Here is a 25,812-nt window from a genome sequence, read left to right on the forward strand (position 1 = left end):
AGATCCGTAATTCGTTCTTACAAAACTAAACTCTAGTAATTCTTTATCTGTTGTATGTACATAATTTGTTGAGTCAATTTTCATGAATCATGATTTAAATAAATGCAAAATCTACGCTATTCAAGCCAAGATTTATAAAAATTGACCCTTCTACTATGTAAACGAGTCGAAGCCCATAATTAAGCCAAGATTTAATTTCAATAAACCAATCTAAGCCTTAAATCGCCCAAAAAAAATTATGAGGAAGAATAAAATAACATCTTATCATGCAATTTTGAGTAATCTGTATATGGCTCGTTTGTTGCTAGTCTTTCGCATATCTATGACTTATTTGTGGTTCGATTCATGTTCATCTGATCCTTGTTTTGACTCAGACCCATCGTCTAGACCTCGTCTAGGTTCGACCTCAGCAGGGTCGACCAATCTGTCATGTCTGGGTCTTGATTTTGCTATAATTTCTCTCTCAAATGCAAGATAAACTACAAATCATATTCTCTGTTTAGATCTATAGTTCTCTGTTTATAGACTATTTTTCTCTTTTTTTTAATACTTGTTGCAAGAGTCGTTGATCCTAACTCACTTGAAAGTTTGAGTGTACACCACAAAAATATATATGTATTTATTCAATCCATCTAATATCAGAAATTCTAGAATCGAATCCATTCCAACTCATAACACATATTGAATTATTTTGTTCCTTTTTTTTTATATAAAAATAGGCCGACGTAATCATGTTTGGGAGATAGCTTAATACTATCAAACAAATAAGAATTAGCTAGAATTACTTGGGCTGAATAGTGATATTTTATTTGGGAGGTGATTTAGTTAAGAGTCCAAATCCTATAAAATGTAAAATATCTTATATGTTCAAACTTGAAAACTATTCAATGTAATTAGTTAAATATTAAGACACAAAAAAATGTGTATAGAAATGAAAAAAAAAAAAAAAAAACACTATAGTAAATTAAGGGCACTCGGTGGCCAATTCAAATAAAAAACTATAGTTGAATATTCGTCTAGTTTTTCTATCTCTATTAGTTTCTTCTGGTTCTTCTTCGTTTCCAATTCCCCGCCGATCGGTTTCGCTCTCTCCCAGGTTCCATTTCAGTCCCATAGTTTCCTTTTTTTTATTTATTATTATCTAATATCCAAGTTTCTTGCTTTTTTTATATCAACATTTTCTTTTTGCCTTTTGGTTTCTGGATACGTAGACTGTGATCGGATCCACTTGGTTCTAACATTCAAAGTTGTTTGAATTTGAAAGAGTATAATCCGATTTAGCGAGGTTTCTTAGCAGGTAATTATCTTTTCATAGCTATGATTGTTCGTTTAAACTATTTGGCTTAATTTGTGCGTATACTTCGTGCTTTACTTTAATGGCGGATGAACAACTAAAATGTAGTCCTTGAGATCTAATTGAATTGAATTTGGTCTGTGCGAAGAATCATTTCGAGATAAGAGATGAGGTTTCGAAGTTGGGACTTTGACTAAGAAACAAAAGAGGGTTAGAATTATTTAATGCGCTTAAACTTAATTACTGTTTGTTTATTCTATATAATGCTTAGAAGAAGTGAGATTTTTGTATGCTCATGTAAGCATATTCATCTATTCATTTTTGTATGTTCATATTCAAAGAAGTGAGATTTTTTTTTTTTTTTAATTTAAAGATTCGTGATCTGCTTATCCTCCAAGGATTGTAATGATTCAAACAAGAAGAAGACTCTGAATATGAACATGAAAATGAAACGAAGTGCTTGAATTTTGTTTGTTTGTTTTAGATTCATGGTCTGCTTGTCCTTCAAGGAATTGTAATGCAATCATTTGATAATGATTCAAACAAGAAGAAGAGCCTGAAGCGATCAAGGTCTCCGCGTCACGACGAAAAAATGCCGGGCACAGATTCCAACACCCTCGAAGACGGTCGTTCTTCTAGCTTCGCGGTCGAAGAGATCGTTCAGTATCCGATCCCCGGGTACGAATCCCCGACCTCGATCGGATTCAGCCCCGACGACAGCGTCGTAGCTTACCTCTTCAGCCCCGACCGGAGCTTGAACAGAAGAGTCTTCGCCTTCGATCTCAGAACCTCCGAGCCGGAGCCGTTTTTCAGTCCCCCAAATGGCGGCGGGCTCGACGAGAGAAGCCTCTCGCCGGAGGAGAGGCTGAGGAGAGAGAGGCTGAGAGAGAGAGGGCTCGGAGTGACTCACTACGAGTGGGTCAAGACGAGCTCGAAGAGAAAGTCGATCATGGTTCCTTTGCCGTCCGGGGTGTGTTTTTATTATCACTAATCGCTATTAACTTTTTTTTTCTTCGAGATTTTCGGGCTTTGATTTGTCTTTTTTTTTGTGGATAGATTTATTTCCAAGATCTTTACGGTTCGAAGCCGGAGCTTAAGCTTCCGAGCACGTCGAGCTCGCCGATTATCGATCCCCACATGTCTCCCGGTGGAACGATGATCTCGTTCATCAGAGACAAAGAGCTTCATGTTCTGAATCTCGTGAACAACGAGTCGAATCAGTTAACGCACGGCGCCTCGGGAGATTCGTTGGTAAGTGTGTGTATTCACAATCAATCTCTTGCCTAGAAATTTATTTCAAAGTGTTGACTGGCTTTTTCTTTTCACTGCAGACTCACGGAGTCGCCGAGTATATAGCTCAGGTAAGACAATCAGTGAACAAAACTTGTTCCTTTCTGTCTGTATCACTTAAAAATGAAAAAAAAAAATAATAATGTATACGAAATAGCCATTTGAAACTAATTGATTAGTAAAATAGCCAAAATTTTAAGTTTGTAGCAAAATAGTCAAAGTTACCTTTTGAAAATATAATGACAGTGTCAAACAAATTATTGAAACCTGATACTTACACATTTTTTAAAATTTCGACAATTTCACTCATTTTAGACAAATATTGGCTATTTAGCTATAACACTTCGTAAAAATTTATTTAAAAAAAACTTAAAATAAAAAAGCCCTTAAAAATTGGTTTCTCAAATAGGAGGAGATGGACAGGAAGAACGGTTACTGGTGGTCGCCGGACAGCAGATACATAGCATTCACGGAAGTTGATTTCTCCGAAATACCCCTCTTTAGAATCATGCACCAGGGAAAAAGCTCCGTGGGCCCGGATGCCCAGGAAGACCACGCCTACCCTTTCGCCGGGGCTTCGAACGCGAAAGTACGCCTCGGAGTAGTCCCTTCCTCCGGCGGGCCCGTCATGTGGATGAACCTTCTCTGCGGAGGCAAAAGAAAACCCGAAGAAGAAGAAGAGGAAGAGGAATATCTGGCCCGCGTGAATTGGATGCCCGGGAACGTGTTGACCGCCCAGATTCTGAACCGATCGCACACGAAGCTCACGGTCTTCGGGTTCGATATCGAGACCGGCGAGAGGAGAGTCGTCTTGGAAGAACGAAACAAGACGTGGGTCAATCTACACGACTGTTTCACTCCTCTGGACGAAGGCGGTTTCATCTGGGCGAGCGAGAGAACCGGGTTCAGACATCTCTACTTGCACGATAAAAACGGGAATCTCTCCGAAACCATCACCGAAGGCGACGACTGGATGGTCGAACAGATCGCCGGCGTGGACGAGATCGAAGGGACGGTATATTTCACCGGGACCCGCGACGGGCCGCTCGAGACTCACCTTTACCGAGCCAAGCTCTTTCCCGATCGGAACCGGCCTCTGGAAGATCCCGTGAGAGTGACGCGGGGCAAGGGCAAGCACGTAATTGCGATCGATCACCGGATGAGAAACTTCATCGACGTCCACGATTCTCTCGACTCTCCGCCGAAGGTCTTACTCTGCTCTTTGGAAGACGGGAGCGTCGTGATGCCTCTTTACGACCGGCCTTTCACGATCCCGAGGCTGAAGAATCTTCGGCTCGAGGCCCCGGAGATCGTGAGAGTCCAGGCTGGCGACGGGTCGACTCTGTACGGGGCTTTGTACAAGCCCGATGGGACCAAGTTCGGGCCGCCACCTTATCGGACCATGATCAGCGTCTACGGTGGACCGTTGGTACAGCTCGTCCGCGATTCGTGGATAAACACGGTCGACATGAGAGCGCAGTTTCTGCGGAGCAAAGGCGTTTTGGTCTTCAAGGTTAGTGTCTCCTTTCAACCTACTCTTTCTTTATCATTCAAGTAAATTCCAACTCTACTTTTAAGCTATAAAAAAAGGGAAAAATTGTACAAAATAGCCATTTCAAATTATTGATTAGCAAAATAAACAAAGTTTCAACTTTTCAGCAAAGTAGCCAAATTTACGTTTTCAAAATATTTTTTATAGCAAAGATTAACATTTTTACGATTATTATAAGCAATTTATCCATTTCGAAAAATTAATCTTGGAATTAAAAAAAATTTGAAACCAGATCATTGCACATTTTGACTATTTCACTAAGTTAAAGACAAACTTTGACTATTTTGCAAGTTTATAACTTTAAATTGGCTATTTAGCTACATCACCCATAAAAAAAAGTCTTCTAAACTAAATTATCCAATAAAATAAAATTCATTTTTGTAGTTGGATAACCGAGGAAGCGCGAGGCGGGGAATGGATTTCGAGGGCGCGTTGAAGCACAGATTCGGTCAGACTGACGCGGATGACCAACGGACCGGAGCGGAGTGGCTCGTGAAAGAAGGCCTAGCCGATGCAAGCCGTGTCGGGCTCTACGGTTGGAGCTACGGCGGTTACCTCTCGGCCATGAGCCTCGCGAGGTTTCCGGGCACTTTCCGGTGCGCGGTCGCCGGAGCTCCGGTCACATCATGGGACGGCTACGACACGTTCTACACCGAGAAGTACATGGGCTTGCCCGCGGAGAATCATAGCGGGGCCTACGACCTCGGCTCGGTTATGCGCCACGTGGGCGGGCTCAAGGGAAAGCTGTTGCTGGTTCACGGGATGGTCGACGAGAATGTGCATTTTAGGCACACCGCGAGGCTCGTCAATGCTCTCGTGGCCGCCGGAAAACACTATGAGCTTCTCGTCTTCCCCGATGAACGACACATGCCTCGCGGCCCCACCGACCGGGTTTACATGGAGACCAGGATTTGGGACTTCATTGATACTAATCTTTGAAATTAGGGGGGAAAGTTATACGAGTACCTGAATTCTTCTTTATTTTATATATTTTTTTAGATGATTACCTTCTTTTTAAATAAAATTGAAAGGAGAAATGGAAAGATGAAATAAAACTATAAATAAGGTATTTGAGGAATTAAGTTTAAAAAGAAGGTACGGAAGTTATGTAGTCTTTTGGCGCACAGAACAAAAGCGAAGGAAAACATCTGATATCAAAGTGTACATATTGATTTTTATAAAATTTCTAGCTCCGTATATTACACTATCAGAAAGTCCCATATTAGACATGTTTGAAATTCGAGTTTGTTCTATTTTTTTCCTTCTTCCCATTTTCTACTTCAGAGTTCAGCGCAAAGCTAGGAAATGCCAAGGTTATGTCCCTGACAAAAGAAAAAAAAAGATTTAAAAGTGAGAGATCAATTAGCATACAACATGAGTTGATTAGTTTAACCAAAATTAGGGCTCACTTTAAGTATGGCAAGGTCATATTTTTAATCAGAGAAGGGTGTTTCAAAACAAAAGCCTTCCATTCTTCTTGGTCGATTCTTCCGTCGCCTTTTGTATCCGCATCGCCAAATGTCTGCACATAAAAAAAGCATAATTTAGGGAAAAATAATTTCTATGACCTATGGTTTTTTAAGCAAATAATATTTTAAAACCTTATCGACAATTTCTTCAATTTCATCGTTGGAGAGTACAAGATCGGATTCGTTTAGAAGGGCCAATACCATATCCTTTAACTGCAAATCAACAAGTTATTAATTTAATATTAGCTCAAATTTGAAACGTAAATTAATTTAATATTGCGAAAACGATCTACTAACCTCTTCTCGCTCAATGAACCCCGTGTGTCTTAGATCGTACAATCTATAAGCAACTGCAATATTATTTTAGGAGATCCCATTAACAAAATTTACTTGATTAATAAGTAATCATGCCAACTAACAACTGTTTAAGATTAATCAAAGTATAAATCTACAGTTAATTTTGTCTTCCAGGGGTGCATTAGGGTGAAATACGCTCAATGATCGAACAAACTCTCCAAAATCAATAACCCCATTTCGCTTCAAATCAAACAAATCGAAGATCTACATATACAAAAAATAAATATAATTAATTAGTTTTATTTTTCTCTTTTATGTTTTACAATGTATGGTGAATAGTATGAATATATCTATATACTCACCCTGTCAGCGAAAAGGTTTCTTTCGTTTCTATTCCTAAACAGAGCAAGCTGAAATTCTTCCTGTTTGATAAAGAATCATAGGTTAATTCATATTAAAAAAAAAGAGCTTAATGAAGTTAATAATTACTAAAAGAATAAAAATAATAAAAATTAGAACCTTATGGATAAGACCGTCGTCGATGATTGAGCTACTCAATTTCTTAAAAAGCTCATATAATGCTTCTATTTCATTCACTGTAACTGCCATGAGGGTAGTGTAAAAGACTTTAAATAACCCTTTTGGGACATATATAAGACATATAGAATGTTAATAAAGTATTAATTAGTAGAAACAAAAATATATACTTACATGAGGTTTCGGCTGCAAGAACGGTCGGCTCTTCGTAGCCTGGAGTTTTCAATTGCTTTGATGGATAACAACCCATATCATATCCCCTTTATATCTGAAAAGAGTGTACAAATTAAAGAATTTCTAATTAATACTCTATGCTTTGATAACACAGACGATACTTTCAAGTTGTGCGTACGCCGTATATAAGAAGATAGAAAAATAAAATATTGGAGATTAAACATACGCAATACAAGTATGATTATCCCAAAAGTATAGGAGAGCAACATAGACAATACTTTTGTAATAAATCACTTCTATTAAATAATGAGAATAACACTAACAAATAATCATACTTTTGGAATAGTCCTTATCTAATCTTGTTATCTTCATTTGCATGTCTTCTTGTTAACAAATAATCATACTTTTGGAATAGTCCTTATATAATGCATGAAAGACCATATAATGCACACAATTATTGGACCATATAATGCATGAAAGAGTCAAAGACCAATCTTGAGTTGAAACTTGAAACATCTTCAATAATTTGAAGATTTATTTATTCAGAAATGAAAAATATAGAATTATTCACCTAACACCATCATCTAGCCCCACTGGGACGGGCAGAGGCAGATATATTTTCAGGAGGGGCATAAAATAAAATATATAAGATATTAAGGTAACAAATACAATTTAAATTTTTTGAGAGGGAGCATGCTTGATTAAAATCATGTAAATTTAGACTAAATCGCAAAAACATTAAGTATATGGTTATAATGCAAATCCAAAAGAACGTGTAGTTCCTTCCTCTTTTTAGCTTATTTACATTTGTGGTACAAGAACTTTATGTGTTTGACTAGATTAGTCCTTTTCTTAGGAAGGGATCGCATATCCTACTAAATCAAAATTAAAAGTAATTGAAATTAATTAAACACAATGATTCATTCATAATTAATTAAAAAATAACAATTCTTAGTTAATATGCTAAAATCCGTCTTTAGTGTATTTTCATTAAAACAAAATCATTGATACATTGTATTTGTTCGTAACTAATTAATTAATCGACGCATCAAATGTTTAGTTAATCAAAATATTATATTAAAATCGTATTAATTATAAAAAATCGTTTTAATCTGATGATTTAATTAAAATTATATTAATGAAAACCTAAAAACTGCGTAGTGAATATAAAACGTTGTAATGAATAGTTGGTGAGTTTAATTTAAAGCGTAATCATCATGAACAATTTTAGAAGCCAACCGACTTTGTCCATAAGTAATAGTGTATACTATACAATATATAGAATAATCAAAGCACGCCCTTCAATCTCTTTCGGGACCTACTATAAACTATAAAGTAAACTATAGAGCTCGTCTAAAATAAAAAAAAATATATATATATATATATTGGCATTTGATGTTGGACAACTAACAAAAAATTTAAAACGCTGGTGGCTTTATTGAATGATAAAGAGAATCACGGACTTCAATTTTGGACTTTTCTTCTGACTTCCACAAGTTCCGCTTTCTTTACTTTATTGCAATTTTTCAAAAGAGATATTTAGGTTTTGTTCGGTAGTTACCTCAAAAAGTTTTTGTTTTTTATTTTCTAATTTTTGTAATTGTACTGAAAAATTATTTTACAGTTGTTTTCAAAAAACTGTTTGATACAGTTTTCATTTTGATTTTTGAGAAATTGAAAAAAACTGAAAAAACTGTTTGGTACAGTTTTCATTTTTGTTTTTGAAAAAATGAAAAAAAAATGAAAACTATTTGATACACCTTTAGAAAAAATGAAAAAAATGACAACTATTTGGCGACGATGGTGAGGCTCGGTGGTGATTGAAGAAGATGGTCGGATTTTTTTTTTATTTTTTCAAGTCTTGCGCGCGAGTGAGGAGAAGAATAAGAGAAGAGAATAATTTTTTTTTTTTTTTTTTTTTTTTTTTCCAAAAACACATTTTATTTGTTTTCAGTTTACTTTACTTTTTTACAAAACAACTTCAAAAAAAATTTTAAAATTTTTCCGAAAACACAACCAAACGCAACTTTCCTTTTTTGTTTCCAATTTTTTTTTTTTAGAGTTTTGCAGTTGAGAACCAAACACACTTCGTTCTGATTTTGTTAAAAGAGTTGTTTAGGTTATACGTCAGTAGATTAATTTGTCGGTGGAAAATAAAGATCAATCTTTTCTGATTATTAAAGAGTTGACATTAGTCTATAGTTAGCAACGCAAGAAAATCTATTTTTCTTCTTATCCTCTCTTGATATATAACTTCCAAGATATGACATAGTAGGAAAAAATCCAATAAATAAAAATGAAAAATTAGACGAACTAGCCATGTCCAAACGTTTAGATTGCAAAATAGCCAACTTTTGAGAAACTTTTGCAAAATAGCCAATATGGGTGAGCTGTCAAATCAGACGTGTTTCTTTGACCTAAATTGCCCTTATTTTTTTTTTAACGTTGGTTTTATATAAACTAAAAGAATCAAAATGAAAAAGTCAACCAATGATCCACTTTTAATGCTTGTTTAATATAATTTTCACGTTTAATCTGAAGAGTCTTATTCATCAATAAACACCTTCAAATCTGACCTCGATTTTCATTTGTTCCACCGAAAAAACCAACCCTAAGAAATGTCGATAGAAAATTTGTCTGTTTCAACAATTACGAATGAAGAACTGTCCCTTACAAGATCTTTGAGTGACGACTTTTCACTCATTGAATCAGGTATTGAACGATTTATAGGTTTTTTATCTGTTTTTATGTTTGATATTTGTACAGGAATTAAAGATCTTGTTTTCAATCATGTTAATTTCTGTTAATTCTTGTTAATTGCTGTTGACGATCTGGTGTTGGTCCTTTGTATTTAATATGTTTGTATCAGTAAATCGCAGACAATAATTTTTTTTTGCCTATTTAATTTGATTGCAACGTAAATTAGATGTTAAATTAGAGCTTTGATAGAAGATTTTTCACTCATTGATTCATGTATGGAACGATTTCAATCCTGTTAATTTATGTTAATATCTGTTAATTGCTGTTAATTTCTGTTAATATCTGTTAAGTTCAATCGCCGGTCTCGCTTCAAATTTTTTTGTTTGACTTTGTTTTTGAATTTTTTCTCGTGCGGTGTAGGTTTGGTTGCGTGTTTGAAAGATAAGCATTTATCACGGTGGATTTGTTAGATATGCATTTATCACGGTGGATCTGTTTTAGTTGGCATTTATTCACGCGATTCCAATTTCATTTCTTTCTTTTTTGGACGCAGGATTCTTCAAAATATTTTAATTTGATATTATTTAAATGAAGGGCAAATTTGTATTTTTTACTGTTAATGTGGTATATTGGCTAAACATTAAAAAAAACCAAAAGTTGGCTATTTTGATAATTACAACGTTTGACTTTGCTATTTTGCTCGGGCTCCCAATAAAAATTGAATGGCATTGACCGAGATGTATGAAAGAGAAATTTGTAGAAATATAACTAATAAATAAGTTATGAAACTGGGTTTTTTTTTTTTTTTTTTTTTTTTTTTTTTTTTTTTTAATTTGGGATAGTATAAACATGTGCTCTAAACTACCTACACATTTTTTTTTTCTAATCTCTTTCATTTATCTGGATTCTTTACACTCGTACAACAGAAATACAACCAAACCCAACAAAGGAAAAATATTTTATTGACAAAAAGTTCGATCTCTCACAAAGTTTTATCACACAAAGCAACGTTCTCAATTATGTCCGTGTTTTAACAAGTGTTTAACAACTTTTGGGACATTGGTGAGATTTCCAAATAATTAGTTCATGGATAGATAAAAAAAAAAAAAAAAAAAAAAATTAGTACTTTACCAAATCTATTAAGTGGCTCGTGTTTTGTGCGCATGCGGTCCTAACTATATTTTCTATATATTTTTTTTTAATTTGGAGAATTTCGTTGTGTTGTTATCATGTTCAATGGAACTTTAGTTTAAAGACGAAAATATCAATTTGAACAATGTGCAAGGTGGTAAGGGAGTCGGTGAGATGATAAGTTTTTTGTTTTTTAATTTTTGTAGTTGTATTGAAAAACTGTTTTGTAGTTGTTTTCAAAAAGTTGTTTGGTACGTTTTAAGTTTTTTATTCTTTATTTTTTTTATTATTTTTTTTTTTTTGTTCTCCCGAACATATAGAAATGTAAGGGTTTTTTTTTTTTTTTTTTTTTTTTTTTGTCGTTCCCTCTCATACTTCTCGTTTACTGTTTTCATGTCGGTGTTCGCATCCAATTTGACTAGGTTTTATTTCATTTTATTTAGTCGTGTTTTGAATATTTTGCTTTAAGATTAGAGACATATTAATCGTTGCTTCTACTTATCTTCTTACATATTCGGGGAATACTGTTTTGTCTAAACAAGTTATAAAATCATATTTTTTTTACGGTGAAAAGCCCGCGGTTACTTAGATATCTCCATCAATCACTTAAGATATTTTGAAAGACCTAAAATAAGTGGTCGAATTGTAATGTGTCATGTATTAGATATTCTTCTTTACGTCGAAAATAAGCACAAAATGAGCAAACACTAGCTATTAGTGTTATAACTATAAACTATATGTTTAAGTCTTTAAGGGGAATTTTGTAAAAACAAATATAAAATATTTGACACTGTGACAAAATAAACCCCGATTCCATGACTTATTAGTCATATTTCTATAAATTTATCATTTAAAATAAATCTTAAAAAGGAAAATAAAATATACAAGGCGATAAAGTCTAGACATTGGTGAGTTATATATGTTTTTTTTAAGCATCAAGTGTGAGACTTAAAAAAGAAGAAAAGAAAAAAAGAAAAAAAAAAAAAGAAAAAAAAAGCCATCGATGGCGAGATTTCAGATTTGATATACATCACACCTGTCTCGTGTATTTTCAGAAACTTGCACCATACAAACACAAAAACCATATTTTGGAAAAAAAAAAAAAAAAAAAGAGGATTGAAAAGACTCCACACAGTTCTTCATGTGTCCTTTTATATTTGCAATCTCAAGGACTGATATATAATTCCAAAACTAATATATGTCGATTAGCTCTTCTCATTGTTCTTGAAATTGAGTTGCATAGTGGACGAGTTATACCAAAGTTGATGTCATGAACTAAAATGAGAAAATCGGGTTTGTGGGGATTCCCAATATAGGAAAAAAAAAACGCAGAAACAATTAAAAGGTATCTAATAGAGAACAGAAAACCTACGTAAATGCAAAACATTCCGAGCATAAATAAAATGGGAAGAAATTTTTGGAGAAACGAAGAAGAAGAAGCATTCAAAATCTTAGGAAGACAAAAAAAAAAAAAAAAAACTTTAATGAAAAAAAAATCACAGACACGAGGAAAAGAGAAAGAACGATGTACCTGGTGATGAGAGAAAATATATCCTTGAACGAAATCGAGAGTGTAATCCGAAATAGATATCTATATGTATCATGTAAAGCGACACAGAATACGCTTATCTCTCTCTCTCTCTCTCTCTCTCTCTCTCTCTCTCTCTATCTATCTATCTAGATTTATCTCTGGAGTTTCAACGGTGCAATAGTTTTATTTTAGTGTTTAGTTTTTCGACGCCCTTTCGCTTTCACGATGATGCCAGTTGGGTTGGGTCCGCTATATATTTTCTATATTTTTTTATGTAACCTTGTTGTCATTTATTATATTTTTTTAAGTATCTTATTATAACTTACAAGGTATGTTATATCAAAAAAATTAGGAAAATAACTAATTTAAACGTTTGATATTGCTAAATAACTAACGTTTTGTAAATCTTAGATAAATATCCATAAATGATGACAAGACTTAATATATGACAGTGACTATTTACTTAAGATTTAACAAACGTTGGTTATTTAACAACATCAAACGTTTTAATTAACTATTTTCCTAATGAACCCTATTATCTATGTATAGAGTACTATAAGGTTTTTTTTTTTTTTTTTTCTCTTCTTATCATATCATCTTTTTATCATATCATTGAAGTCTGTCCATAAATACATAAATATTGTGTATATGTTTATGTTAGAAGTCCTGTTATTATTATTTTAATGTCGAGAAAAATATAACGAAATTTGTATTTTTGTTTGACTTTTCTTGGAGTTAATTATTTTTAATTTTTTATGCCAAAGCTAAACCCTCCACGACAGACATGTATACTAGATGTAATTTGGTGTCTTGCACGTATGAGCTTTTGTGACGACTAGCCGTTGTCGTTTCTTATTTATTCAACTCATATATTTTATCTATATAAAAAACCCTCATATATACTCTACATAAAAACGTCCTTTTCAGAAGAAAAAAAAACTGACATAAAATCGTCCTTTTAATTATTATCTCTCTCTTTCTCCCTCGCGCATGTGATATATATATATATATATATATCTATCTTTTTTTATCATATATATATATATATATATATATATATATATCTCCTATTTAATTTATTTTTCTCTCTTTTTTCTCCTACATGCATCATTTTTTTTTAATCTCACTCATTTTTCCTATATATCTAGTCTATGTATACATAAGACTAAAAAAATACTAAATATGATAGGAGATCTGATCTGATCGTTCTTTTTCTTTTCTTTTCATTTTTTGTATGTATGGTATTGGTGGTTCTCAAAAGAGTATTTGAATTTATTTCGCCGGAACTTGATCCCATGCATACGTCAAATGACTTACGTATAGCCTTACGTACTCTTTATGAAAATAGTACCAAGCACACAATCTTTAATGTTTCAAGTTTCCACTCTATTGTTTTAGAGCTCTATTATTACATTACTACTCTACATAGTTATCGATAACAATGTTAAAATTTTTGAAGACGCACAGGTAAATCTGTTAGCTTCTAAGGCTAGTAAGCTAATTAATCACCTAAATAAATATATAAAAATTTATAATATAGTTTAGAGAAGTAAGAATGTGTTAATGCAAGTTGAAACCCAAGGTGAAGATATATTTTTACATTGCTTGCAATACTCATTTTGTGTGGTGGTTCTCATTTTGTGGCACATGGAAGAACTTTGTTTCATTTTTCATTTGTAGATTTTTTTTTTTTTTTTTTTTTTTTTCATTTTCTCTGTAAGGGTCCTAGACTTTTTACGTCTATTGTTTTAGCTCTATTGCACTGCTACTCTACAGAGTTATTGATAACAACGTTGAAATTTTTTAAGACGCACATCTAAATCTGTTAGCTTCTAAGGCTAGTAAGATAAATCACCAAAATAATAATAAAAATAAACTTATAATATAGTTTAGAGAAGTATGATCAATTCGTATATGCAAGTTGAAACCCAAGGTTTCGAGCAGCAAAAAAAAAAAAGTTGAAACCCAAGGTATGGATATATTTTTACAATGGGAAAACCAGGAAATTTCTAAATATAAATTTGTGAAATATCTTAGATTAATAACTCTTTTAATTATCAATGGAAATTTTTCGTACTTTAAATTGTTGCAAAATAAATAATCTCAATTATATCAAGTTTATCCAAGTAGTTTCTCAATTACATAAATTTACATTGAAAAATTCATATGGGCCTACCTAACAAGACCGTCTTAGCTGGGTTTGAAAAGGCCCAATAGAAACCAGCCCATTAGAACCTCTTATCATTTCATCTCTCTTATTTCTCTCTCTCTCTCTATCACTGTCTCAAAATCAGTATAACTCTTAAACCCTCTCAAAACCCACAAATCTATTCTCTGTCGTTGCAAAAAAAAAAAAATAATGGCTCTATCCAAACCAAACACATCTCTAATGGCACACCTCAGAACCCTAGCCATACCCTACCGCCGTGTCTCTCCTTCTCCGTCTCCGCCGTCGTTCGTCTCCCTCCGATTCATCTCCTTCGCCACGCCGGAGGACGCCGCCGCCGATCGCCGCCGCAGAAAGCGCCGGCTTCGGATCGAGCCGCCTCTCTCCTCTCTCCACCGCACTCAACAGCAAGCTCAGCCTCAAAAGCCTCAAAACCCTAACGCTCCCAAAATCCCCGAACACGTCTCGGCTCTCACTGGTAAAGTCTTTTTTTTTTTTTTTTTAATCTCAAAGCTCATAACTTGACCTAGTTTTTCTATTCGCTGAGATAGGTATATCTCCATTTCCACTTAGTTTCGACCTAGTTTCGCAGTATGAGCTTATGATTGTGTAAAAAAAATTGAAACTCTGCTATTAATTGAATGGCAGGTAATCGGCTTAATTTGCACAACAAAATACTCACTCTGATTCGCGAGAATGATCTTGACGAGGCTGCCTTGTACACTAGGCATTCGATTTACTCGAATTGTAAACCGACTATTTTCACAGTGAATTCAGTCCTAAACGCTCTTCTGAGACAGTGTAAATACTCGGACCTTCTCTCGCTTCATCGGTTCATTACTCAGGCCGGCGTTGCTCCGAATGTAATTACTCATAATTTGGTGTTCCAGACTTACTTGGATTGTCGAAAACCCGACACGGCCATGGAACACTACAAGCAGATGATAAACGACGCGCCGTTCAACCCGAGCCCCACGACTTACAGGATTCTGGTAAAAGGGTTGGTTGATAATGGAAAGTTGGAGAGGGCTTTGGAATTGAAGGACGAGATGAGCGAAAAGGGGTTCGCTGCGGACCCGACGGTGTATCACTATCTGATGACGGGCTGCGCTAGGAATTCGGATTCGGACGAGGTTTTGAGGCTCTTCGACGAGTTGAAGGAAAAAATGGGCGGGTTCGTCGAGGACGGCGTCGTGTACGGGAGCTTGATGAAAGGCTACTTCATGAAGGGCATGGAAAAGGAAGCGATGGAGTGTTACGACGAGGCCGTTGTTGGAAAAGAACCGAGCTCTCCGAAGGTGAAGATGAGCGCCGTGGCGTATAGCTCGGTTTTGGACGCGCTGAGCAAGAACGGGAAGCTCGACGAGGCGTTGAACCTCTTCGATCGGATTCTCTCGGAGCACGACCCGCCGAGACACCTGACGGTGAATCTGGGGTGCTTCAACGTCGTGGCCGAAGGCTATTGCGCTCAAGGGAGGTTCGACGAAGCCCTGGAAGTTTTCCGGAAGATGGGAAATTACAGGTGTACCCCCGACACGTTGTCCTTCAACGTCTTGATCGATCAGCTTTGTAGCAACGGGATGTTGTCCGAAGCGGAGAAGCTTTACGGAGAGATGGACGGGAAGGGCGTGAGTCCCGACGAATTCACGTTCACCGTCCTCATGGACACTTGCTTTAAAGAAAATAGACCCGACGATGCTTCTGGGTACTTCTCGAAGATGGTCGATTCGAAGCTGAGGCCGAACTTGGCGGTCTACAATAGGCTGGTCGACGAGCTGGTCAAGGTCGGGAGGGTCGAGGAAGCGAAGTCGTTCTTCGACCTCATGGTGAAGAAGCTGAAGATGGACGTCCCGAGCTACAAGTTCATAATGAAGGTTCTGAGCGAGGCCGGGAAATTGGACGAGGTCCTGAGCGTGGTCGACGCGATGCTCGACGAAGAAGAAAACGGGTCGTCCGTGTTCGGCGAGGAGTTGCGAGAGTTCGTGGAAGGCGAGCTGAGGAAGGAAGGGAGAGAGGAGGATTTGGGGAAGCTGATCGACGAGAAAGCGAGACAGAAAGCCGAAGCGAAAGCTAAAGAGGAAGAAGCGGCAGAGGCGACGAAGAACAGGGCTAGGGCCGCCGTGTCCTCTTTGCTTCCCTCCAAGCTGTTCGGAACTAAGGAACCCGAGTCCGCTGCTACGGAGGCCGAGATAGTGACGGAGACGGAGAACAAGGGAAGCGCCGATTTGGGTTCTTCGAGCGAGCCGTCTTCTTCGGAAGCAGTGATGAAGAGTGAGATTTCCAACGGCGACCAAGTTTCAAAATAAGGGGGATGAGTAATATGAATCGGATGATGTCGTGTTTTTTTTTTTTGGTGTCTTATTGGTTGTAAGTAGAGATGTAAACGAGTTGCTAAAATCATGTACTGTTGTTGTTGGTACAAGTGGGTGTTGGAACTCTCTCTTTCAGTCGTGAGGCTTCTTATTGTTGGTCACTCTTTTGTAGAACCAGAAGGAAGAAGAGAGTTCTGAGTTGAGAAATTTGTTTGTTAAAAAAACACAACTACAAGGACCTTTTGTTTCCCCGTTATGATTCCCATAATAATCCATCTCTGATCTTGTGGGAAAATAATAAAGTGGAAATTACATCGATTACATTATTTTCAAACTTAATCTCACAAATACTCAAATTTTTTTCTTCCATAAATACCTCTATTTATAGTTTTTTTTTTTTTTTTTTTTTTTACTATTTACCAGTTTTATTTTAAAATGATAGCAAAATCGTCTGAAAATTAAAAATAAAGAGGTATTAATAAAGGTTTGAAATCTGTAGATATCATATTGGAAGACTTAGCGCTTCAAATGCAACATTGAGCGTTGAAAGGTCAGCTTTGTTTTGATTCTCTTATGGCAAAGGTCAGCAAGCCAATGCACCAAATAGCGAGTTGGCATATCAGAAAGCTCTCATTTGTGCGCACACACTGGAAAAAAAAAACACTTGGAAGGCAAATAATGGAAGAATAAGAAGAGAAAAAGCCTGCTTATTATACAATTTATTGAAATATAAAGATTTTCCAAGACTCATAAAATTTCCGTTCTTATCTTCACTACAGCAACATTCCGGAGTAAAAAAAAAAAAAAAAAAACTAAGCACAGAAGTATACAAACGAGCACACAAAGAGAGACAAAGGATAGTACCTTTTTTTTTTGTTTGGAAGATAATAAAGAAGTGTAATGAATCAAAAGAAGAATGGAAATAATAATGCGTGTCAAAGTGAAGTCAACTACTAGAGAGATTGGGTATACAGACACCGGAGTCAGGGTTCTGCTGCTCCTTCCAGATCCTTCCGGTGACTCGGAGCTTGAGCTCTTTCCTGTCTCCGCCGGAGAAGAAGAGAGCCATGTTTCTCTGAATTATGAGTCCGTCGTGGCTGTCTCTCACTTTCCGGTGGCTGTCTCGGATGCTTCTCGGCGTTCCCTCCCATATCAGCTTCCGACCATTAGCGCCGACCTCGAGGCTGTAGCTATAGTTCCGAGCCTCGTTCTCGTCTCCCATGAACCGCAGGAACGCCATATACACCGGAGCCATTCCCAGCTGGAACGCCTCGAAGTGGAGGCAGAAATACTGCCCGAAACAATGGAACACCTAACATCCAAAAACTCTCTACCGTTATTATTCCCCTCTAATCGGAATGAATTTCATTTATGTCAAGATGCGTATTTTACGTTGAACCTATAAAATTACAAGGTATTTTTACAAAGTAGCCATTTGAAACTAATTGATTAGTAAAATAACTTTTGTAGAAAAATAAATTAGAATAGGGTGTGATTTGGCTAAATAGTCGATTTAAAGTTAAGGATTTGCAAATTAGTCGAGGTTTGTCTAAAATTAGAGGAATAGCCAAAACGTGCAGTTATCAGGTTTCAAAAACAAAATTAATCCTAGGATTAATATTTTGAAAGTGATAATTTGCTTATAATAATTGTCAAAAAATTTAACACTGATGTAAAAAAAAAAAATTGACAACGCAACTTTGGCTACTTTGCTGAAAATTTGAAACTTTGGTTATTTTACTAATAAATTAGTTTCAATGGTAATTTTGTATAATTTTTCCCTTAGAATATTCCTTTAAGGTGACAACTTAACACAAAAGGTTTTTATCCAAGTCTCCATAAATGACATGGACCACTATTTTTTTTTTTTTTTAAAGAAACAGAGATTTGTTTTTAATAGATGATCAAATGACTTCTGTCTGATAATAATTTAGGCATGTTTATGATGGACCACATTTGATCAAAGCGAGACACGGGACGAGACGTACCGTAAGCATCCACGTGGCGTTCTCTACTTCGCGAGGATTGGACTTGACGTAGCGGTGGTTGAAAGTGCAACCGGAATGCATGTCGACCTTGTGATCGTCCCTGAGATGGGCGACGAGGAACGGGATATCCCCCGTGTGGCTACACTCCGACCCCGCATAGGGACAGCTGTACGGTCTGAAATTGCACACCGACTCGTGCTTGAGCTTGCTGTAGTACGGGAATATCTCGGGGCATCCGTGGGTGATGTACTTGCACGGAAGCTCGAGAGACTCGGCAACTTTCTCGAGAGCCAAACACCTTATGTCTCCCAGCTCTTGTCTGCATGTTGGGCACCGATTGTGTACCCTCGTTTTACACGTCGAGCACAATGTGTGTCCGTTGTGGCACTGCAAGCGAAAAAAAAATAAAAAATCACTTTCTTATAAACATACAAACTCTCTTACTTATATGGATGTTTAATCATGAAAATTCTCGTGCATATACGGTTCTTACTAACGAAATGATCGATCGATTCAAGGCGAAGAAAGCAACTTTCTTAAACTACATTGGAAAAGACTTGTGCTTTCTCAAAACCTAGCTAATGGCTTTCCAAAAACTATGCAATCTAATTTCTTCTGAATCTCTGTTATTAAGCAGACTATGAGCATTTCAAATTTCAATTGTAGATTCTCAACTCTCCCAAAATCATGTAATCTTGTTTCTAGTTGTAAAACTTCCATAACTTTCGCTGATCATCACACCTGACTTTCAGCATTTCAGTAGTAATTATTTTAATGAAAACACGGTTCTTACCCACGATTCCACGAAATGATCAATCAACGAAAGAAAGCAACATTTTTAATAAAATAACAGTAGAAAAAGCTTAAGCTTTTCCATAGAATTCATTTGCAGAGACCACAAAACCTAAACTAAATGTCTTTCCGAAATCATGTAATCCTTGCTCTATTTTCTGAATTCTCTAATGCTTTGGTGGATAATTAAACAGACTATGAGCAAGTAGAATCTCACATCAACCAACACACGGGAAATCACTTGAAAGAAAGTGATCAAGTGACTTCATTTCGTTTCCACACAAACCAAGTACATAGAGATCCACAAATCAACCAATTGAAAACACAAAAAAGAAAAACACACAGGAAAATCTGGAATTGAAACAAAATTCTGTCCAGACCTAATCGTCACATCGTAGTGTAACCAATTGAAGAAGAAACAAATAATAAATAAATAAATAAAAACCCTAACCTGGTGAATGGGAGGGTACATGGAATTGGTACAGACGGGACACTCGAGCAATTCATGGACGCTGGTGGCCGGAGCGGCGTTGGAAGTGGGACCCGCCGCGCCGGAGTTCGCCGCCGCGACGCCATTATTGGATCGAGTCTTCGAAGAAGAAAACTCAGGGTGGTGAGTGTGGATGATATGGTGAGGGTGAGAGTGCACCGTATTATTGTGGATCTCGTCTTCGTCCAATCCATCCGAAGAGGAAACGCATTCAATGCTATCCAAATCCATACGAAAATTCTTGATCGACAGAAACCCCTTAAAAAAAAAAAAAAAAAAAAAAAAAACTCGTAGAGTTTCGCTCTTGGATTATTCTTTTCCCTCTAACCAAAATTGAGGCTCTTTTTTTTTTTCCTTCTTTCTCTCTCTATCGATTCGGTTTTGAATTTCCGATCTCGGATTCTCGAGAACCGGACAATCTCTATTCTTCTTCTCCACCGTGCCACGATGAAAAACAGGTTCTTTTTCTTAGTTCTTTCTTTCTCTCTCCAGAGAGAGAGAGAGGAGGGTGAGAGAGTGATAAGGATTGCCGTTGATATTAGTAAGCAAAAACAAGTTGGATTGAGATCTGACGGTTTATTATTATTATTACTTATTTTATTATATTTTTTGTTTTTCATTTCCGCTTGACCATGTTTTTGTTTTTCATTTGAAATGGAATTATTTTTGTTGGCAGGAAATTAATAAATAAATAAATAAGAAAAACAAGCTGAAGTTGTTTTAGTTAGACAATTTATTTTCATTCCCAATGAGAGTAAGAACGTTAGATTCTATTTTGTTTGGCAAAAAACAGAACGAAATGTTTGGAACTTTGCTAATTTAAACAAAAAAATATCTATTTGTGCAAGTATTTTTATTTTTTTGGTACCAATAGAGTTGTTTCAATAAAAATAGGAGTACGTTCTGAAAAAGGAAAAAAAAAAACAAAAGAAAGACTAAAAGTGTTTTTGCAGTATCAGCAAAATTGTGTCATTGTTATATTATCAAATTATTACCCTTGTTGTAGTTTAGCATTTAATATTCCCACAATATGGTTTTGCTCCAAATAGATAAAAATTGAGTAATGAAATGATTTACAGATTAAACACTTATACAGATAAGATAAGACACATGTTAAGTTCCTTTTATTCAAGGACAATCTTTTCCACCACGTTCTTTTTATCTAGATAACTATTTATTTTAATTAATAAAAAAAAATATATGTAATTTTGCTTTTGATCTACTTGTTCAGTGCCAGTCTTGCACTGGGAGAAAAGAAATTAATTTGTGAACAGAAAAAGGCACTATCAAGCTACATAATTGCGACACCCACACTCAAAGTATATAAGAAGATTACAACTTTTTACTAATTTTTATTTTTATTTTTAAAGATTGTATTTTTATCATTTACTGCTTGGATAGTATAATAAAATGTACTAGAACATCGTCCTAGATGATTCTTTTTATTTTCTTCTGAATGTGAAAATACCAAAACCCTCATAATCAAACTTGCAGCTGAGAATTCCTGACAAGTATTCTATTTGTCTGTTGATTTGCTTCGGAATAATGTAATGTTACTCCATAATTCTTCTCAGGTAGGTCCACCTAATTTAATATATGCCTAATACCCCCAAAAAAAATCATGTCCCAATTTCCACAAAATTATTTTTAAACAAATACCCATACTCAAGACCACACCAATCTTAGTACAAAGAAATAAAAATAAACATATTAGCCTCCATGCTTTTGCACTAATGGTTGTCCCTTTGCTTTGAAGCCATATACCCCACATGAGTAAAAATTAAAATTGTTATTCATGCAATGATGGCCAATAGGCAAAGACGGAATTTCAGGTCCTCCTCCTAAGCCATTATGCCACGTGGTACATTTGCTTAAACATGATTGATTATAGTGGCACTATTATGTTAAATATAATTCTCTTCATAGGGTTGCAACTTGCAAATAAAGTAAATCCTATTCCCATGGGTCTGTGAGTTTTCCTTTTACGTGGGATTTATTTTTTAGCACAATCAATTTCTGGGTCCCACGCCCAAATTTACAACCTAGGCTTCAAGATTAAGTGACTCATAAAAAAAATAAAAAACTTGTTTTGTATTTTCCTATTCACTATGCTTCTTCAGTGAATCATGGCTTGGCTCCTGTGAAATCTATTAGAATTTTGACGTGCCAAATTTTCTTTTTCCCCTCAAAATATGTCTATTTACAGAAACAAGAGAGAAAACGCTGGCGAAGCGTTTATATATTATGGATAGTATACAATGTTTATTGACTGACTAAATAATATGAAGTCTATTATTATGTACAAGCATGAAAATATAAGAGAATCACAGTTAAAAAAAAACAGATTACATACTGGCAACAACAGTGGGAAGAAGATCTGGTTCAGCTTCATCAGACCCTTCGGTGGTTGACTGCTGTGCAATAACAAAGACGGGCCAATAAAAATGAGTAAATATATTAATAAAAATAATTTAGGTTTTAAAAAATAAATAAATAAATAAAAAAACCCACACACCTGAACACCCTTTAATAATTTATTCTTCTGAGAAACATAAGCTTCCCATGAACCCTTTCCATAAAGGATTTTGGCCCCACAGCCATGGCCCTCTGACCCAACGGCTTCTTCGTCAACTACGACCGCTTCGATAATGTTTTCGCCGGATCTAACATCCGGTATCTGACAATAAAAGCTTAGACTTAATCAAAAGAAAACGAAAAAATCGTATTGAAACGTGAATGTTTTTAGGAAAATTCACACACCTCGTACATGGCATCCATCAATATATTCTCCAGAATTGACCTTAATCCCCGAGCACCAGTAGCCTTAGATATTGCCTTTCTTGCTATTGATCTCAAGGCGTTGTCTGTGATATGAAGCTTGACCTGAGAGTATAAGAATAGCAGTTAAAATAAAAATAAAACCTTTTATGACGTACAAACAAACAATGTCGGTGTGTAATTTTTATTTATTTAAATTATGATAGTGACAATCACTTGCCTCATTCATGCGGAACAGTTTCCTGTATTGCTTCCCTAATGCGTTTTTCGGCTCCGTCAGAACCTGCAAACAGTTTCACCAATGAATTGAAAAAACAGTAACACAACGATGTTGTGTGACAATTGAGTTGTATATACTAGTAGTACCCACCTGGACGAGCTGATCTTCGGTCAGCGCTGAGAAACTGACAAGAACGGGAAACCGTCCGACGAATTCGGGTATTAAACCGTATGAGATCAGATCGCTACTTTCAACCTGACACAAGACGACATAAAAGCCATCATGTTTTTGAAAGGGGAAAAAAATAGAGATCATGAAAAGATTACAAAAGAAAACAGAAAAAACAGAAGCATGAAAACAAAGGTTGTAAAAATTGCGATGAGACTCTTCGAATGACATTAATAAAATATGGAATTTACAAGATAAACTTGGGTATTCGAGAGACCTGGAACTCTAATACTAACAATGTCTAACAATACTGATTTTGACCCTAACAATTAACTAACTATTTCATTGCCTAAAGTCCTATCAAAGCTGCTAATTGATGATTGAAACTAACTTGCAAGTACTTACTGTCTCTAATAAAGAGGAAGTAACTCTGGAATCTGTAACACTTGTGGACCTCATATTTGCACGTACAGGCGCACCAAATCCAATAGAAGAGTCTTGGCGTCTGGAAATACCCACCACAACTCTCAATAAGTTTCTAAGACAGCAAACTAAAAATAATTTAGTATATATTGGAATAACCTTTCGGAAATTGTTTTCTCCAAGTCAATAAAGGCACCCCCGCATATGAAGAGAATATCCTTTGTGTCAATCTGCGATTGAAAACATTAAATTCTGTAGAGTCTTGGTCTCGTTGTGGAAGGAAACCTTAACCCACTGAAGAACAGAGTTTAAATTCATACAAAGGTCTAGAGGTTTATTATGACCACACATATTAAACAACAATAATGAGTACACAATTGGCCGCTGAATATCGTACCTGAATATTATCACCTCGGGGGTGCTTTCGTGCTCCCTTCTCAGGTACATTCACAATCTATTTATAAAAATAAAAACAAAAAACAAAAACTTGAAATGTCAAAAGAGTAATCAACAAGCGATTCCGTTACACAAACTCTAGTATCTAAAACTGAATGCTAACCAAAGAAAGACCACTTACTGTTCCTTCCAGCATTTTTAGTAATGCTTGTTGGACACCCTCACCAGATACATCTCTACTAATATTCATGCTTTCAGCCTGAGAAAAAATAAAAAAGAATTCAGTATGATAGTAAGAAAACAGGAAGAAGAAATGTAAAGAACAAATAACTATTTATGAGCAAACTGAGCCGACCTTTTTTGTGATCTTGTCAACTTCATCAATATAAACAATGCCTTGCTGTGCAGCTGCTACGTTATAATCGGCAACCTGTGATGCACATAAACATGTTAAAATAAACTCAGAAAACTTTGTTACCAAATGTGAACCCTGCAAACGAACGAGGTTTAACACCACTTTGACATGTCATAACATTTCTTTAACAAATTTTCTAGGTCTTGTTACATAAAGAGGCCTTCAAATTTTTTAAATTACCATAAGAAGTTTCTGTAATATAGACTCAACGTCTTCCCCGACATATCCTGCCTGCATAAATAAAACAAGCACACAAAGAGTAACCAATCAAGATCCGACTTGCGATTAGAAGACTAAAATTAGAATCATTATGAAAAAATATATCAACTTGCCTGAGTCAATGTCGTTGCATCTGCAATAACGAACGGGACGTTGACGAACCGTGCCAAGGTTTTGGCAAGTAGTGTCTTCCCTGTCCTTGAAAGGGCATCGCGGGAAAGACGTGAGAGAAGTAACCAAATGGAAAATATCACACCATCAAGCAATAAGAAACATACAAACTATAAGAAAACTAGAGCGCTAAGCAGTGAGATTAATCACTTAATACATAATTAAGTTACCTGATCCTGTTGGTCCCATCAGGAGGATATTGCTCTTTTCAAGTTCCACTCTCTCGTTATCAATAGCGTCGACTTTTTGGCTACCGGAATCACTAGTGGTCCTAATTACCGAAGAGCAAATGTTTTGAACATAGCCAGAGATAGCAACAAAACGAACATAATGAAGAGAAATTGAGCTTAATTTACCATTTCTGTACAGTCTCGTGGTATATCCTTTTGTAATGATTGTAAACAGCCACAGAAAGCACCTGAAAACAGTTTAGCGATTAGAGACTCGAATCTTTTATTTCATATATCCAAAATCTCAACCTACTGACTTCATTTTTTACCTTCTTGGCTCTCTCTTGGCCAATCACAAACTTGTCAAGGCCTTGGCTAATCTCCTTCGGGGTGGGAAAGTGACGCCCCAAGTTCGAACCACCAAAACCACAGTCGCCCGAATCCGACCCAAATCCACCGGCCGATCCAGAGCTCGACCCTCCGCCGCCGCCGCCACCTCCGCCACCTGAGCGGACCAAATTCGTGGTCGGACCTGATCGGACGACGATTCCGTCGCCGGACCAGACCTCCGGAGGATCACCGTACGGGCCGTATACGCCGCCGTCATCGCCGGACAATTCAGTGGCCCTATCGGCGAACCGGGCCGAGAAAGGTTTGAAAGAAGTGAGGCTGAACGAGTTTGGGCGGTGAGCGAAGCGAGATTGAGAATTGGAGGAAGAGATAGCGAAGAAGTGCCTGAGCCTGGACGCTGTTTCCATGGCAGACTTGGATCTCAACGCCGCGGAAGCCATTGGAAGGAGAGTTTCGGAGGTGGAGATAGGGTTAGGGTTAGGGCTTGGGAGAGAGTTCTAAGAGAGGAAAGTTGATGTATCGATGGTCATAGGAGAAAGAGTCTCAGGACCATATATTTAGAAATATTTGTTTCTTTCCTGCGACAGAACAAATTGAACTGCTAAAGAAGAAAGAAGAAAGAGTGGGAAAGAAGAAAGAAGAAGATATAGGAAAATTACAAGCCCAGATATTTTTTATTTATTTCTATATATATTTTTTTTAAATATTTTTTGGGGTGAAAGTGAAGGTCGGAACTCGGAAGAAGAAGAATGGGGAATCGACGAGGATTATCTTACA

At 36.2% G+C, this 25,812-nt stretch overlaps 5 protein-coding genes across 8 annotated transcripts; 2 read left to right on the forward strand and 3 right to left on the reverse strand.

Moving 5' to 3' along the window:
- The first annotated feature begins 942 nt into the window (after positions 1 to 942).
- LOC149380385 (prolyl oligopeptidase family protein) lies at positions 943 to 5,295 on the forward strand. Its single transcript, XM_089604265.1, has 7 exons — positions 943 to 1,096; positions 1,212 to 1,297; positions 1,779 to 2,264; positions 2,351 to 2,545; positions 2,626 to 2,655; positions 2,994 to 4,097; positions 4,521 to 5,295. Exons 3-7 carry the CDS (start codon positions 1,812 to 1,814, stop codon positions 5,073 to 5,075), a joined length of 2,337 nt encoding a protein of 778 aa, XP_089460391.1. The 5' UTR covers positions 943 to 1,096; positions 1,212 to 1,297; positions 1,779 to 1,811; the 3' UTR covers positions 5,076 to 5,295.
- Positions 5,296 to 5,324: 29 nt separating this feature from the next.
- Positions 5,325 to 6,689, reverse strand: SOS3 (Calcium-binding EF-hand family protein). 2 transcript variants are annotated; one of them, XM_089604266.1, is made up of 8 exons: positions 6,614 to 6,689; positions 6,422 to 6,504; positions 6,265 to 6,324; positions 6,058 to 6,166; positions 5,903 to 5,955; positions 5,738 to 5,818; positions 5,546 to 5,658; positions 5,325 to 5,458 (listed from the first exon to the last, which is right to left on the reverse strand). In XM_089604266.1, exons 1-8 carry the CDS (start codon positions 6,687 to 6,689, stop codon positions 5,359 to 5,361), a joined length of 675 nt encoding a protein of 224 aa, XP_089460392.1. In that variant the 3' UTR covers positions 5,325 to 5,358. The 2 variants fall into 2 exon arrangements, with proteins under 2 accessions (XP_089460392.1, XP_089460394.1); XM_089604268.1 differs by lacking the exon at positions 5,325 to 5,458 and having other exon boundaries at positions 5,542 to 5,658.
- A 7,568-nt stretch (positions 6,690 to 14,257) lies between these two features.
- On the forward strand, positions 14,258 to 16,797 carry EMB1796 (Pentatricopeptide repeat (PPR) superfamily protein). Of its 2 annotated transcripts, none has more exons than XM_089603613.1 (2): positions 14,258 to 14,620; positions 14,791 to 16,797. In XM_089603613.1, exons 1-2 carry the CDS (start codon positions 14,335 to 14,337, stop codon positions 16,446 to 16,448), a joined length of 1,944 nt encoding a protein of 647 aa, XP_089459739.1. In that variant the 5' UTR covers positions 14,258 to 14,334; the 3' UTR covers positions 16,449 to 16,797. The 2 variants fall into 2 exon arrangements, with proteins under 2 accessions (XP_089459739.1, XP_089459740.1); XM_089603614.1 differs by lacking the exon at positions 14,258 to 14,620 and having other exon boundaries at positions 14,868 to 14,943; positions 15,033 to 16,783.
- Positions 16,798 to 17,147: 350 nt separating this feature from the next.
- Positions 17,148 to 20,252, reverse strand: LOC149380388 (E3 ubiquitin-protein ligase SINAT5-like). Its single transcript, XM_089602778.1, has 3 exons — positions 19,686 to 20,252; positions 18,443 to 18,829; positions 17,148 to 17,766 (listed from the first exon to the last, which is right to left on the reverse strand). The coding sequence occupies exons 1-3, from the start codon at positions 19,953 to 19,955 to the stop codon at positions 17,401 to 17,403; spliced, it is 1,023 nt and encodes a 340-aa protein (XP_089458904.1). The 5' UTR covers positions 19,956 to 20,252; the 3' UTR covers positions 17,148 to 17,400.
- A 1,685-nt stretch (positions 20,253 to 21,937) lies between these two features.
- Positions 21,938 to 25,764, reverse strand: CLPX (CLP protease regulatory subunit X). Of its 2 annotated transcripts, none has more exons than XM_089603212.1 (15): positions 25,014 to 25,764; positions 24,871 to 24,932; positions 24,685 to 24,785; positions 24,453 to 24,536; positions 24,305 to 24,351; positions 24,065 to 24,139; positions 23,891 to 23,968; positions 23,711 to 23,767; positions 23,473 to 23,543; positions 23,296 to 23,395; positions 22,873 to 22,977; positions 22,723 to 22,785; positions 22,485 to 22,607; positions 22,240 to 22,401; positions 21,938 to 22,138 (listed from the first exon to the last, which is right to left on the reverse strand). In XM_089603212.1, the coding sequence occupies exons 1-15, from the start codon at positions 25,473 to 25,475 to the stop codon at positions 22,070 to 22,072; spliced, it is 1,659 nt and encodes a 552-aa protein (XP_089459338.1). In that variant the 5' UTR covers positions 25,476 to 25,764; the 3' UTR covers positions 21,938 to 22,069. The 2 variants fall into 2 exon arrangements, with proteins under 2 accessions (XP_089459338.1, XP_089459340.1); XM_089603214.1 differs by having other exon boundaries at positions 21,938 to 22,135; positions 25,014 to 25,762.
- Positions 25,765 to 25,812: the final 48 nt, after the last annotated feature.

The sequence above is a fragment of the Urtica dioica genome, chromosome 12, assembly GCF_054948205.1.
Source record: "Urtica dioica subsp. dioica isolate 48M chromosome 12, U.dioica_male_clone48M_v1_H2, whole genome shotgun sequence".
NCBI classification, from domain to species: Eukaryota; Viridiplantae; Streptophyta; class Magnoliopsida; order Rosales; family Urticaceae; genus Urtica; species Urtica dioica.